At 41.7% G+C, this 13,162-nt stretch overlaps 1 protein-coding gene across 1 annotated transcript; it reads left to right on the top strand.

Moving 5' to 3' along the window:
• Positions 1-7,984: 7,984 nt before the first annotated feature.
• LOC131199600 (vitelline membrane outer layer protein 1-like) lies at positions 7,985-11,512 on the top strand. Its single transcript, XM_058185545.1, has 3 exons — positions 7,985-8,213; positions 8,465-8,559; positions 10,577-11,512. Exons 1-3 carry the CDS (start codon positions 8,043-8,045, stop codon positions 10,866-10,868), a joined length of 558 nt encoding a protein of 185 aa, XP_058041528.1. The 5' UTR covers positions 7,985-8,042; the 3' UTR covers positions 10,869-11,512.
• The last annotated feature ends 1,650 nt before the right edge of the window (positions 11,513-13,162 follow it).

Here is a 13,162-nt window from a genome sequence, read left to right as displayed (position 1 = left end):
TGTGAGAATACGGTCTCTCTCTCTTGAAGTTTTTTAGTCTACCTCTTTTACTTCAGAGAATAGAAAAATATTAAAAGAAATCTTATGCCAAAATAGTTAAAGAACCAAAGAAAGTTGGTACTAAAAATGTTTTTAGGCTTTTATGACAGCCACGATATATGGAATACGAGGTGTATGAGAGTATTTTTTTTTCTGGAAAAAACCTCCAATTAACAAAAAATCCTAATTATCACCTTATAAAGGATCTTTTCTTCAATTACACTTTCTCTGAATTACTTGTTTATTAAATTTCTACTCCACATAATCAGGCTCCTTTTTTTGTGAACACAATTCACAAAAATCCAAACAAGGTAAGCAAAGCCATATATACAATTAACAAATCTGTCTGCTGTCAGGGACAGGCTGATACCAATGGGGAGATGTAGTCCTATAGATAACCTGGAGCCAAATTGTAGGGGACTTGAGGTTAACGCAAGTATTTATACTGTGCCTGGACGCTAACTATAAGACCAGTTTCACATGCTTCCAACAGCGTGATTCTAGGCTATGCATTTTGTACCAAGTGAACCTTCTTGATTGCTTTTAAAGTCAATCGTTTTAATGTATAGTATGTTTTAATAGTCTAAACAAGTGGTTTTTCAATGGAAGTTCTATGGACAGTACATTGCAATAGTCCCACCATGTGGAGACTAGGACATAAATGAGACTCTGAAGAGAGTTCAGTAATAGGCATAACTGGTACACTAGAAAGCACTGTTCCACCTTCTTTTCAAGAGACATTCTAGAGTTGGACATCTTTTAAATGTCTCTCTACATCAGGGGTGTTAAACTCAAGGCCTGTGGGCCAGATCTAAACACCCCAAGGGTCAGATCTGGGGTGTTTAGATCTGGCCTGCAGGGCTGACCTGGAAACAGCAAAGGAAACCGGCCCATGGTGCTTATGCATGTTCCCCCCTGGCCTCCATTTTCACTGGCAGAAGGCTGCAGGAAGCCGTCCAGGCCGAAAATGACGCATGGGGGACATGCGCAGCCCCCTGAGCTCCATTTTCACTGGCAAAGGGCTATTAAAACAAACTAAAGACAGAACAAAAGGAGAAACATTTCCCCTTTTGCATCTGAGCATGCAAGAAGGGATAGGAAAGGAAAAAGGGAAAGAGGAAAGAAAAAGAAAAAGAAGGAAAGATGGAAAGAGAGCAAGAAAGGAAAAATGGGGAAGGAAGGAAGAAGGAAGAAAGAGAGCAAGAAAGGAAAGAGGGGAAGGAAGGAAGAAAGGAGAATGAAGAGGGAAGAAAAAAGAAGAAAAGGAAGGAAGGAAGGAAAGCAGGAAGGAAGGAAGGCAGGAAGGCAGGAAATTATAATGAGAATGAGGGTGGGTCTCAGTGAAATCCTGCCTTAGCACTTGGCCAATACAGGTGTTCCCAACACAAGTCCTGTGTCATGCCCACCATGGCCACATCCACCCCTGGCCATCATGGCCATGCCCCACGGCCATGTTCCATGCTTCCCAGCTCTCTGATGTCATACGGCCCTCAATGAAATCAAATTTGACACTCCTGCTCTATATTTATGACATGAGTCACTATAACAAAATCTCTCTCATCCCAGAGAAGAGCACAGCTGGCATATTAGCCAAATCTGGGCAAAGGTTCCCTAGCCTCTGTCTGTTGGTCCAGTAACAGCAACATGTCTAGGAAGAAAGAGAATGCTCAATTCTTCTGAGTCATTTCTGGAGGTACCATAACCAATGTTATCAAAAACTTTGAGAAGTTATACATGAAAAAAATAGGTGGTACCTGGCTCAACAGCAGTAACTGTGAGAGGGATCTAGGAGTCCTAGTGGATAACAATTTAAATATGAACCAGGAGTATGCTGTAAGCTGTTAGAAAGCCAATGGAGTCCTAGGCCGCATCAACAGAGGAATAGTATCAAGATCACGTGATGTATTTGTACTGCTATATACTGCCTTGATGAGACCACACTTAGAATACTGTGCCCAATTTTTGAAACCATGATACAAAAAAGAAGTTGAGGCTCTAGAAAGAGTACAGAGAAGAGCAACAAAGACAATTGGGGGACTGGAAGCTAAAACATATGATGAATGGTTGCAGGAACTGGGTATGTCTAGTCCACGGGTTTCAAACCCTGGATATTTTTGAGGACCTGATCATCATTGTAGTTCTCCTCTGTGGGCTGGCCAGGGGTGAGACAGGATGGAGGCTTCCTGCAGCATCTTGCCACTCAAAAGGGAGTGCAGGGAACAGTGTGCGCCCCCCCGCCCGTGCCCAGTTTTTAACCTGGATGGCCTCCTGCAGCACTTTGCCAGCCAGAAAAGGGCATGGGGGGGACTGTGCGCTGCCCTCTTGCACTCCATTTTGGCCAGCAGAGTGATGCAGGAGGCCGTCCAGGTTGAAAATAGGGTAAGGAGGGGTTATGTGTTGCCCTCCCCATGCCCTGTTTTTGCTAGCAGAGGCATGGCAGGCTGGTCCTTTGCTATTCCAGGCTGGCCTCATGGGCCAGATTTAAGCACCCACGGGCCAGAATTTAACACCCTGGTCTAGTCTAACCAAAAGAACACTTCTGTGTGTATCATCGTTTTTTTGGCTGCTAATCACAAAAATACCCTGTAATTTAACACATGGTTTTATAAAAAAATCTTGTGTTTTTACACAATGGTTTTGTATACCTTTCAGTACCTGCTTGCTATGCTACACACATGAAAGAATCATAAAAAACAAGAAACTGTTGTTGAAGTTCATCCAGCACACTGACTATAACTGGAATAACTGTAGATCTAATAGCAGTGGCTGAGTAAGTACAGGTAGTCCTTGATTTACAACACGGACTTCTTTAGTCCTTGTTGTAAGTCAAGTGTTTGTTTAGTGATTGTTCAAAGTTACAAGTTACAAAGTTACGGCACTGAAAAAAGTGACTTATGACCATTTTCCAGTTACAACCACTCCAGCAACTCCATGGTCATGTGATCAAAATTCAGATGGTTGGCATCTGGTTCATATTTATGACTGTTGCTGTGTCCCAAGATCATGTGATCACCTTTTGTGATCTTCTGACAAGCAAAGTCAACGAGAAAACCGGATTCCCTTAACAACCGGGTTACTAACTTATCACCTGCAGTAATTCACTTAACAACTGAAGCAAGGAAGATTGTAAAATTGGGCAAAATTCACTTAACAAATGTCTCACTTAACAACAGAAATTCTGGGCTCAATTGTGGTTGTAACTTGAGAACTACCTGTACCAGTATTATTTTTATATATGTGAACGGGATAGCTATGCAAGAGAGTCACATTACACTAAAAAGAAATGCCCACTCTGAAAAAAATTGATTCTAGTATGGAAAAAAATGGCTCATGAACTAGTTGTTGCCTCAACAAACGTATTTTTGCCTCCACTTCTCCTAAAAGACAGAATGATGAAAAATTTTGTGAAAGTGATGAACAAACAAATTGAAGGTTTATGTTATTTGAGACAGATGTTTCCAAGAATAACTGACGCCAAGATTAAGGAAGGCATTTTTGCTGGTCCACAGATCAGATGTCAGGCCTGGAAGCCGTCTTTTGCATTGGGCCTTCAGGCCTGACACATTTACTACTGTGGGAAACTGGGATGGGGGAATTGTATGGAACCAGGGTGATATGTGGTCGTAATAACATTCCTTTCTCAGTGTTGTGACCCAGGCCCCAGTAGGTAGTAGGAAACTTAGTCAGTGTAGAAGCAAACTTTATTCAAACAGCTGAGAATTGCTTCATTCTCAGCGTAGTTCAACTAAATTAAAGCAAATTCCTCCCAACACAAATTCCTCAGTCCTATCACCAACCTTGGTCCAATTAGGCAAACTGCCAAAGGCCTTTCTTGGCAAAAGTTCAGAAGACACCGATACAAAATGAATGCAAGAAGATGAAGCTATAAACGTTGTTTTCTAGCAAAGCCCAAACGTCGTTGCTGGTCTTTTAAGCTTTATGGGAGGGGCCAATCATCTCTTGGCCCTACTCTTGAGTCATCTTCTTTGCTTGAGCTGCTCTTGCCTTCTGGCAGCTCTTCTCATTTGTGCATTAGGAACAGGCTCCTCCTGTTCCTCTAACTCACTACTGTCAGCCTCTGGAGGCTCTGTAGTCCACACCTCACTCCCCAATGGCCCAGGCCCCACCTCTGCCTCTGACACAGAGCCCTCATCTGGGCCTTCTCCAGCCTCCAGGACTGGCCCACGCTCTTCCTCAGCCTCATCGCTGTCTGACTCCGTTGCCAGCTCCGCAGGCTGCCGACGGACCACAACACTCAGAGAGTCAAGGACATCTTGCCCTGCACATGGAGGGCTGGAACTGGGAGGCATCTCCAGTTGGGACGATGCTTTGATTGGACCATGGGATGGACTTGTTGGTGCTGGACAGGGACTTGGACTTTCCTTTGAGTGGGGAAAATCTTTCAGATTCTGGTTTTCCCAGATGTGCCAATATGACATCTCTAATAAAATGTAACTTTGAAGGAATTCAGGCCTTGGAGTCTTCTTTCATTGGGGGTGTTACTTGGAACCCTGACATCAGATACATCAGAGGTTTGAAATGCAATTTCATTGAGGGCTGCATCAGGATCGTTGTTGCCCTTGGGTATGTGTGTGTGGCATGGCTGGGGTGGTGGTGGTTGCTGCAGGGGTGGGCATGGCTAGGTCAACATCGCTCACATTGGGAGGGATGGGACCAGAATAGGCACCTTGGGAGAAATTGAAGCTACAGGACCCAGAATGCAAAACTCGAAATGACCACTAGATGGCTGCAGAGAGATACAGCAAATACTACATGAGGCCCACTTTAGAAGCTCCCATTTTTTGGCCTTGCACAAGTTAATCATCAACTGACCACATTGACTGGACTGCCATTGCCTAGCTAACCGCAGAGGAATCTCTGGCTGTGAGATGCCACTTCTTCAACAAAGGAATGGTTGTACTCTCTTTCCTTCTCTGGACTGGTCAAAGGCACTCTTTGTAGGCATAAAAGGTCAACAAATTTGATTTTGCCCTCAATAGTTTCTCATTCTTGATTTCTTTCTACTTTCCACATAATTGGGGAAATTCTCTACTTGTGGGAAAAGTCAACAAAGCATACTAGAATAAACAGTTGATTTAACCACTTAATAATTAAGTGTTTATTTAAGATAAGGATTATGCCAGAAATCGGGGGATTTCTCTGTTCTCGCCTAGAATGACACATGCTAGTGCAATGTTTCTCAACCTTGGCAACGTTAAACTGTGTTGAATTCAACTGCCAGAATTCCTCAGCCAGGGTACATCTGTTTGAAGTTGCCAAGTTGAGAAACTGATCTAAGGGAAAACCTCCAGCTTTACCACATATGTAAATAGACTCTTTCAAGACCACCTGTTTTTATCTCTCATTCTAAAGTTAGATTCTGTTGATATCTTAAAGTTGACATCAAATTCTGAGCCATTCAATTGCACAGTTTTTGTTACCTTTAGTGTCTGAAATTACCACTCTATGCAATGTAAGGGAGATAAACTGAAATGTGACCATTAATGCGTTTTTGGCTTGCAATAAATTATACAAATTATGCAAATTGTTTTTCAGTATATCTTTCCCAGCACTAGCTCAGCAACTCAGATGGATTTTATAGGAAGAATTATGCAAGATTCAGAAATGTACATATTTGAGTTTACTATGAAACTCACTTTTTGGTTTCTTAGTATGATCCAGAAATTTTCTGTTAATTATAGAACCGTGATTGCGAACCTATGGCACATATGCCACAGGTGGCACACAGCCCTCTCTGTGGGCATATGAGCCATCACCCAGGTTTATTTATTTATTTATTTATTTTGTCACAACAATATATGTAGGTATCATACAAAAAGATTATATAGTATATAAACACATAAATGAGTAAATATAAGGAGGTATAAGCATATATATAGGAAGAAGAAAAGAAAAACAATAGGACAGGAACGGTAGGCACGTTTGTGCGCTTATGCATGCCCCTTATGGTCCTCTTAGGAATGGGGTGAGGTCAATATTAGAAAGTTTTTGGATAAAACTTTTAGGATTATGGGAAGAGACCACAGAGTCAGGTAAAGTATTCCAAGCACTGATGATTCTGTTACAGAAGTCATATTTTCTGCAATCTAGATTAAAGCGGTTGACATTAAGTTTAAATCTATTAGTTGCTCTAGTATTATTGCAATTAAAGTTTAATTAAAGTTTAATTAAAGTTTAATTAATTAATTAATTAATTAAATTTAATTTAATTAAAGTTTAATTAAATAAAGGTTCAGCTCCATCACGCATGAGTGCACACCTCCTGCCAGCCATCTGATTTTTGGATCTCTGCCATGCATGCACGGGGTGTGGGGCACATGTGGGAGACACGCACGCATGCGGGGGTAGGAAGGAGAGAGTGCGGGTGAGTTGCGTGTGCATTGCATTATGGGTTATAAGTGCAGGGAGGCCTACTAGCCCCAAAATGGGGCATGGGGGGCTTCAGTGCAGCCCCCTGCAGTCTGTTTTTGCTCCCAGAAGGCTACAGGGAGGCCTATTAGGGCCAAAATGGAGCACAGGGGAAGCTCAGGGGGTTCATGTGCATGTGCAGGGGGAGCACGGGGGTGGGTGGGAACAGGACGAGCAGGGGAGGTTGCACTTGCATTGCATTATCACTGTTATAGGTAAAAGGTAAAGATTCCCCTCGCACGTACGTACTAGTCGTTGCCAACTCTAGGGGGCAGTGCTCATCTCCGTTTCAAAGCCAAAGAGCCAGTGCTGTCCGAAGACGTCTCCATGGTCATGTGGCTGGCATGACTCAATGCCAAAGGCGCATGGAACGCTATTACCTTCCCACCAAAGGTGGTCCCTATTTTTTCTACTTGCATTTTTTATCACTGTTATATTTTTATATATTTTTTCTACTTGCATTTTAATTACTGTTATAGAGGATGTAATTTCTGAAGTCAGAAAGTTAGTAAGTTACAAAATTCTTTTTTTAACTCATACCGCATGGTACATTGATTCAGACATTCAGTGAGATGTTTACAGTAATTGAGGATTTGTTGTTGTTGTATTTGCTAGGACTGAGAGATAGCTAATTTGGTCTAATGATTAAAACACCTGGCTGGAGACTGACTGGAGCTCTAGTCCTGTCTTAGGTACAAAGCCAATTAGATGACTCAATTCGTGACAGTCAGGTCCTCCAGAAATAATCAATACAGGTATTCCTCGACTTTTGACCTCAACTGAGAGCAGAATTTCTGTTGCTAAGCAAGATGATTGCTAAGAGAGCTGAAGCCGATTTTATGAGCTTTTTGGACTTGGTTGTTAAGCAGATCACTGCAGTAGTTAAGTGAATCACACTGCTGTTTAACTAAGATGATTAAAGGCCTGGACACTAAAACATATGAAGAATGGTTGGAGGATTTGGGTTTGGCTAATCTAGAGAAAAGAAGGACTACAGGAGACATGATAGCAGTTTTCCAGTATTTGAGGTGGAAGAGGGGGAGGGGCAACCTATTTTCCAAAGCACCAGAAGGTAAGACAAGAAACAATGGGTGGAAACTAATTAAAGAGAGAAGCAACCTGGAATTAAGGAGAAACTTCCTAACAGTGAGGATAATTAAGCAGTGGAACAGCTCGCCTCCAGAAATCGTGGGCGCTCCATCACTGGAGGCTTTTAAGAAGAGACTAGACAATCACTGATCTGAATAGGATATAGGGTCTCCTGCTTGAACAGAGGGCTGGACTGGAAGACCTCTAAGGTCCCTTTCAGCTCTATTCTGACCTGAGACCAGTCCTTTCTTCTCTAGGAAGAAGGAAGCAGTGGCAAAACACTTCTGAAATCTTGCCAAGAAATTTGCAGGAGGCAGTCCAAGAAGTTCCCAGAAAGCTGATTCAAATATACAGAATAAATAAATTGAAGAGCATGATTTCATAAGGATGGTTCTGCAGATACTTTATAAAAGATTCCTGATTTCTAGGAGGCCACAATTTCTGAAAACATTTCTGTTTCAAGAGGCAGGCTGGCTTCCTCTTCCATGGATTTCTCTGTCAGTACCGCAATTCTCCTGACCATCTCCTGCTGCCTGGGGAATACCGAAGCCCGAAATTACAAATATGTACTCACTGTACCAAATGGGGGTCCATGGGGTACTTGGGGCTCAAGTGAGTTTTGCCCTGAAGGCTATGCAAATGGATTCTCCCTGAAGGTAAAAAACTTATAGTTCAGATGCTCTTTTACTTCTTTCTCTTTCCTTGAAATGAACTCTTCAGTTTTTCACTTTGTGTTTCAAGAAAGGCCACGAGATGTGTGTTGATGCTTAACATTTTTTTTGACTCTATAATCGAAGAGAGGCACCGATTGTCCCGTATTGATGAGTAAATTCCAAGAATTGAAGGCTGTAAGACATCAAGGGCGGAGGGGCTGATCGTGAACTTTATCGGAGTCTTGTTTTCTTAGGTAGAAGTACCCCAAGGGAATGGTGACGATACAGCTCTGAATGGAATCCGTTTGTACTGTACCAAAGGCAAAACAATCGAGTCTACAGTTGGGCCGTGAGTCACTGACTTTCTTGTCCTGTTTTATTTTCTTGTCATCAGGAATGGGGCTGGAGATGACGGATCCTTACTTTACCGCTACTGATTTCAGAAGGGGATGCACTGGAATTAGTAAAGCTGACTTTCAGGCACTGTTGTGCAAAGGTCTCTCTGAATTAGCATCTGAGACATGGATCGGGATTTGTTTATTCCTGAGAAATCCCCAAATAGCTACTAATATTTTGTAATCTATCTCCAACGTTTGCTCTTTCCTGACATTCATTCATGCCATTCACCCCTTTATTGACTTTAATCTCCCCCACACTTCTCTCATTATGCAATCCATGGTTCTAGCTGCTATTCTTATAACTCTCTTTGTGGGGAGTCTTAAACTACAGGTGAGATTGCTGTTTATGAAAGTCAGAAGTGTGGTTGCTATTAACGTCCTATACTTGAATTCTTTGGCATAGTTTTTTAAACATCAAATCCCAGTCAGTTCAGTAACATGCTAAAGAGTATTTTTGTTACTGTATTAAAGACTGATGGTAATGTCTATAATTTACAGTACCTTTGATTTATTTATCAGATGATTTAATCAGGTTCGTTGCAAATGAAGGTCTCGGCAATCAAAATGCCTCAAATCAGGATTAGGGCAGCAGTGGGCCTATGAGAGGTTGTCCTAATTTTATTTATTGCAAAATAGTCTCTCCCCAAAGAAAACCATGGGGAAGGGCTGCATGTTCTACAGTTCTACAGAGGAATTATTGAGTCTGGTTCTGCAAGATAGACACAGACTTCAGAAGATAATTAGAACTGCAGAAAAAACAATTACTACCAACCTGCTTTCCATTGAGGACCTGTATACTGCACGAGTCAAAAAGAGGGCTGTGAAAATACATACAGATACCTCACATCCTGGACATAAACTGTTTCAACTCCTACCCTCAAAACGAGCACTACACACCAAAACAACTAGACACAAGGACAGTTTTTTCCCGAAGGCCATCACTCTGCTAAACAAATAATTCCCTCAACACTGTCAAACTATTCACTAAGGCTGCATTACTATTACTATTAGTCTTCTCAGCGTTTCTATCCCTCATCTCCTCCCACTTATGACTGCATCCTTACGATTTATATTGATTGTTTCCTAGTATGATCTGATTGCTTAGTTGTACCCTATGACTATCATTAAGTGTTGTACCTTATGATTCTTGATGAATGTATTTTATTCTCCTTATGTACGCTGAGAGCGTATGCACCAAAGACAAATTCCTTGTGTGCCCAATCACACTTGGCCAATACAAAATTCTATTCTATTCTATTCTATTCTATTCTATTCTATTCTATTCTATTCTATTCTATTCTATTCTATTCTATGGCAGCCAGAGGACGACACTTTATTTTCTTATGGAACTGAGATAGAAGCTCAGACTTCCAGTAAGAAAATAAGGCTCTAAATTTCCACAGGGGCCTCACTATCTGAATAACGACTCACCTCTTCACTAGTAGGTAATAGAAAGAAAATATTTTCTTTTCAGGAGAAATGGTTCTTACAATACTGCAATTTCCGTAATAAGGAGTCTGTGCTCTAATGCAGGGGCCTCCAACCTTGGCAACTTTAAGCCTGGAGGACTTCAACTCCCAGAATTCTGGGAGTTGAAGTCCTCCAGGCTTACAGTTGCCAAGGTTGGAGACCCCTGCTCTAATGGTTTCTGAGTGTGACATGGACTGGGAGTAGTTTTAGAAATATGGTCAAGGGAAGGTTTGGGATTAAAAAAAAATATTCTTTATCTTTTTTCCCCTTGGAGGGAATGGCAGCGGCCACAAGATCCTCTTTCCTTGTTTTTTTCCCCCTACAATAGACCAACGAGTTAGGTTGAAAGTCAATTATAGGCCCAGAGATAATGAATTTTGATACTCAGACATAGAGTTCAACTTGTTCCAAGTCCCAGATTTTAGCCATTATGCTTGAGTCTTGTGGCCTGATGACCAAAGGGATGTGTATCCATCTTTGCCTTTTTTTGTTTGGCAGGTGGGGACACTGGACCACCACCCACTTCTGCCACTCGGGCTACCTGGTTTCCTTTTCTCTGCGAGTGGAACCCCCTCAAGGAGATGGTGACGAAACGGCAGCTAACAACATCCAGTTCACTTGCAGTGATGGTCAAGCCCTGCGAGGCCATGGCCAGGGTTGGGGTTATTTTGGCCCATGGAGCAGTCGCTGCCCCTCGACCGGTATATGTGGGATACGAACAAAGGTGGAGGAAAAACAGGTTAACGGTGATGACACAACACTCAATGATGTGAATTTTTACTGCTGTTAATAGCTGATACATGTTTCATCACCTGGAAATACCTTTCGCTATATATTTCCAACAGTGGTGGGATTTACTACCGGTTCTGTGGTGTGGCTTGGTGGGCATGGCATGGCTTGGGGGTGTGGCTTGGTGGGCATGGCGTGGCTTGGTGGGCGTGGCGGGGAAGGATACTGTAAAATCTCCATTCCCACCCCACTCCAGGGGAAGGTTACTGCAAAATCCCCATTTCCTTCCAATTAGCTGGGATTCAGGAGGCAGAGAATAGATGGGGGCAGGGCCAGTCAGAGATGGTATTTACTGGTTCTCCGAACCTCTCAAAATTTCCGCTACCGGTTCTCCAGAACTGGTCAGAACCTGCTGAATACCACCTCTGATTTTCAAAGACTGCTAATTATAGTCCAATATTAACTCGAGAAGAGAGGATATGTTTGTGTAAAGTGTGATAGTACAAGGTACTATCCCCGCCCCCCTGGCATGTCTTGAAATGGGTTTAGATTGGAAAGAAAAAAATGTGGTGGCAGAAACCTCAAGCATTGCAAAGATTGATGATCTATTATCTATCATTTTGAATGAAGTCACAGAACCAAACTGTAATACTGTATTACTGCTTTCTTGCTTGCAAATAAAATTACGTTGCATCTTCAAAGTCATTTCTTTCTTTCATTGAGCCAGGTTTGGGCCACAATATGTATTTCTTTGAATTTATTTATTCTTGTACTCTGCATTTCACTACAGAGAATACAGAAATATTAAAGAAAATAAACTATAGGTGGGCCAGCACTTGCCAAGAGCCAAAGAAAATTGATCATGTATGTGTTTTTATGAGATGTGGATAATGAGCTACAAAAGTTTTCTTCTTAGACAAAGCCTTAATCACTTATTCAAATTCCTACTTTTCTGTTCTTACATAAAAAGATCTCTCTTCCAATCCCATGCCTTTCATTGGCTCTGAATTTTTATTTATATATTGATTGATTTGATTTGTACATCATTGCAATCTAATCAGGCTCTGGGATGCTTACAAAGAGACACAAACTCAGTTTGTTAACCAGACCAACAATGAAGTAATAAACAATATTCCAATCAAGGAACTACCAATTCAGACAAACAATTAAGCAGTAAACAAAAGCCTGGTCAATAAACTATTAAGAAGAAAACTATACTCCCACCATCAAAGCAGTGTATTTAAATCAAACCCTATTCCCTTCTAGCACAGAAGGTGTCTCTAGTTCAGGGGTCTCCAAGCCTTGGCAACTTTAAGCCTGGAGGACTTCAACTCCCAGAATACCCCAGCCAGTAAAATTCCCCTGGCTGGGGAATTCTGGGAGATGAAGTCCACCAGGCTTAAAGTTGCCAAGGTTGGGGACCCCTGCTCTAGTTGGTAATGAAACATCTGCCATAAATCAACCAAGCAGAATTGCAGCTTTTTACGTCAAACTCAGAGAATTGTTTCCAACAAGAAAAGATGGGTCAGAGCTGTGTCTTCAATAAGGCTCCATCCCATTGTTTTTAGTTAAGATAGGGATGCTTTTGTTAGGGAAGGATCCTTGCTGAGGGTCTTTGCTCTCTTTCTCCGTGTCCATGGGTTTGAAGGCTATACTATATTACCTGTTTTCTCCAACTTCCCTATGGTGTCTGTGTTCAGGTTTGGTATTCCTAGTTTGGTGTTTTCCTAAGGCTGACATTCCACTGTTTCAATTGGAGGAGATTTTTCAAACACCCAACCATACATGCATGACATTTTGTATTAAGTGTAGCTTCTGTATGGTTTTTAACAACAGCCCCACATACAGTGGATTGCAGTGGCCTAAATAATTACAGTATAAGGTTGAGTATTATCAACTTTTTAATTAACCTTTCCAAGCTAACTGTTTTAGATTAGACCCAGAGAATAATTTCTTTACAGTCATGGCTTTCAAAACCATTCCTCTAAGCATGATGAACTATGAATCTAATCTATGATCTCTGAATTGTTTAATAAAGTTTAGATGATATTGTTAAATGTTAATACAGTGAGTATCAACACATCACACTGAAATTATGCTATGAAATAAAGTATTCACACGAGTCCTTAGAAGCAAATTCTTCTACCAACTGGGGGATCAGAACACTGTGATGTTGGAAGAAATGTCCATCTGGGTTCAATTCCAAGTGGGAAGAAAGACACTGGAAACATGGAGACTGCTTGGAAGGATGGTTTAATGGAGCAGAACCATTAAGCACATGGTCCTGGTATAGCTGAACATATGGAGTGGAGAGTGAGATATATTTATACCCACTTTTGGGCCTTGCAAGAAATG

This window comes from Ahaetulla prasina, chromosome 5 (genome assembly GCF_028640845.1).
Source record: "Ahaetulla prasina isolate Xishuangbanna chromosome 5, ASM2864084v1, whole genome shotgun sequence".
In the NCBI taxonomy this organism is placed as follows: domain Eukaryota; kingdom Metazoa; phylum Chordata; class Lepidosauria; order Squamata; family Colubridae; genus Ahaetulla; species Ahaetulla prasina.
Note: the sequence above shows the minus strand (reverse complement) of the source record. Positions and strands in the feature narration are given on the sequence as shown.

Bases quoted from the DNA above. Each gene is read 5' to 3' on its own strand.
- LOC131199600 (XM_058185545.1), top strand. From the start codon at position 8,043: ATGGATTTCTCTGTCAGTACCGCAATTCTCCTGACCATCTCCTGCTGC. The intron at 8,214-8,464 runs GTAAAAAACTTA...TTGTTTTCTTAG, and splicing joins CAAATGGATTCTCCCTGAAG to GTAGAAGTACCCCAAGGGAA. The intron at 8,560-10,576 runs GTGAGTCACTGA...TTTGTTTGGCAG, and splicing joins ATCGAGTCTACAGTTGGGCC to GTGGGGACACTGGACCACCA.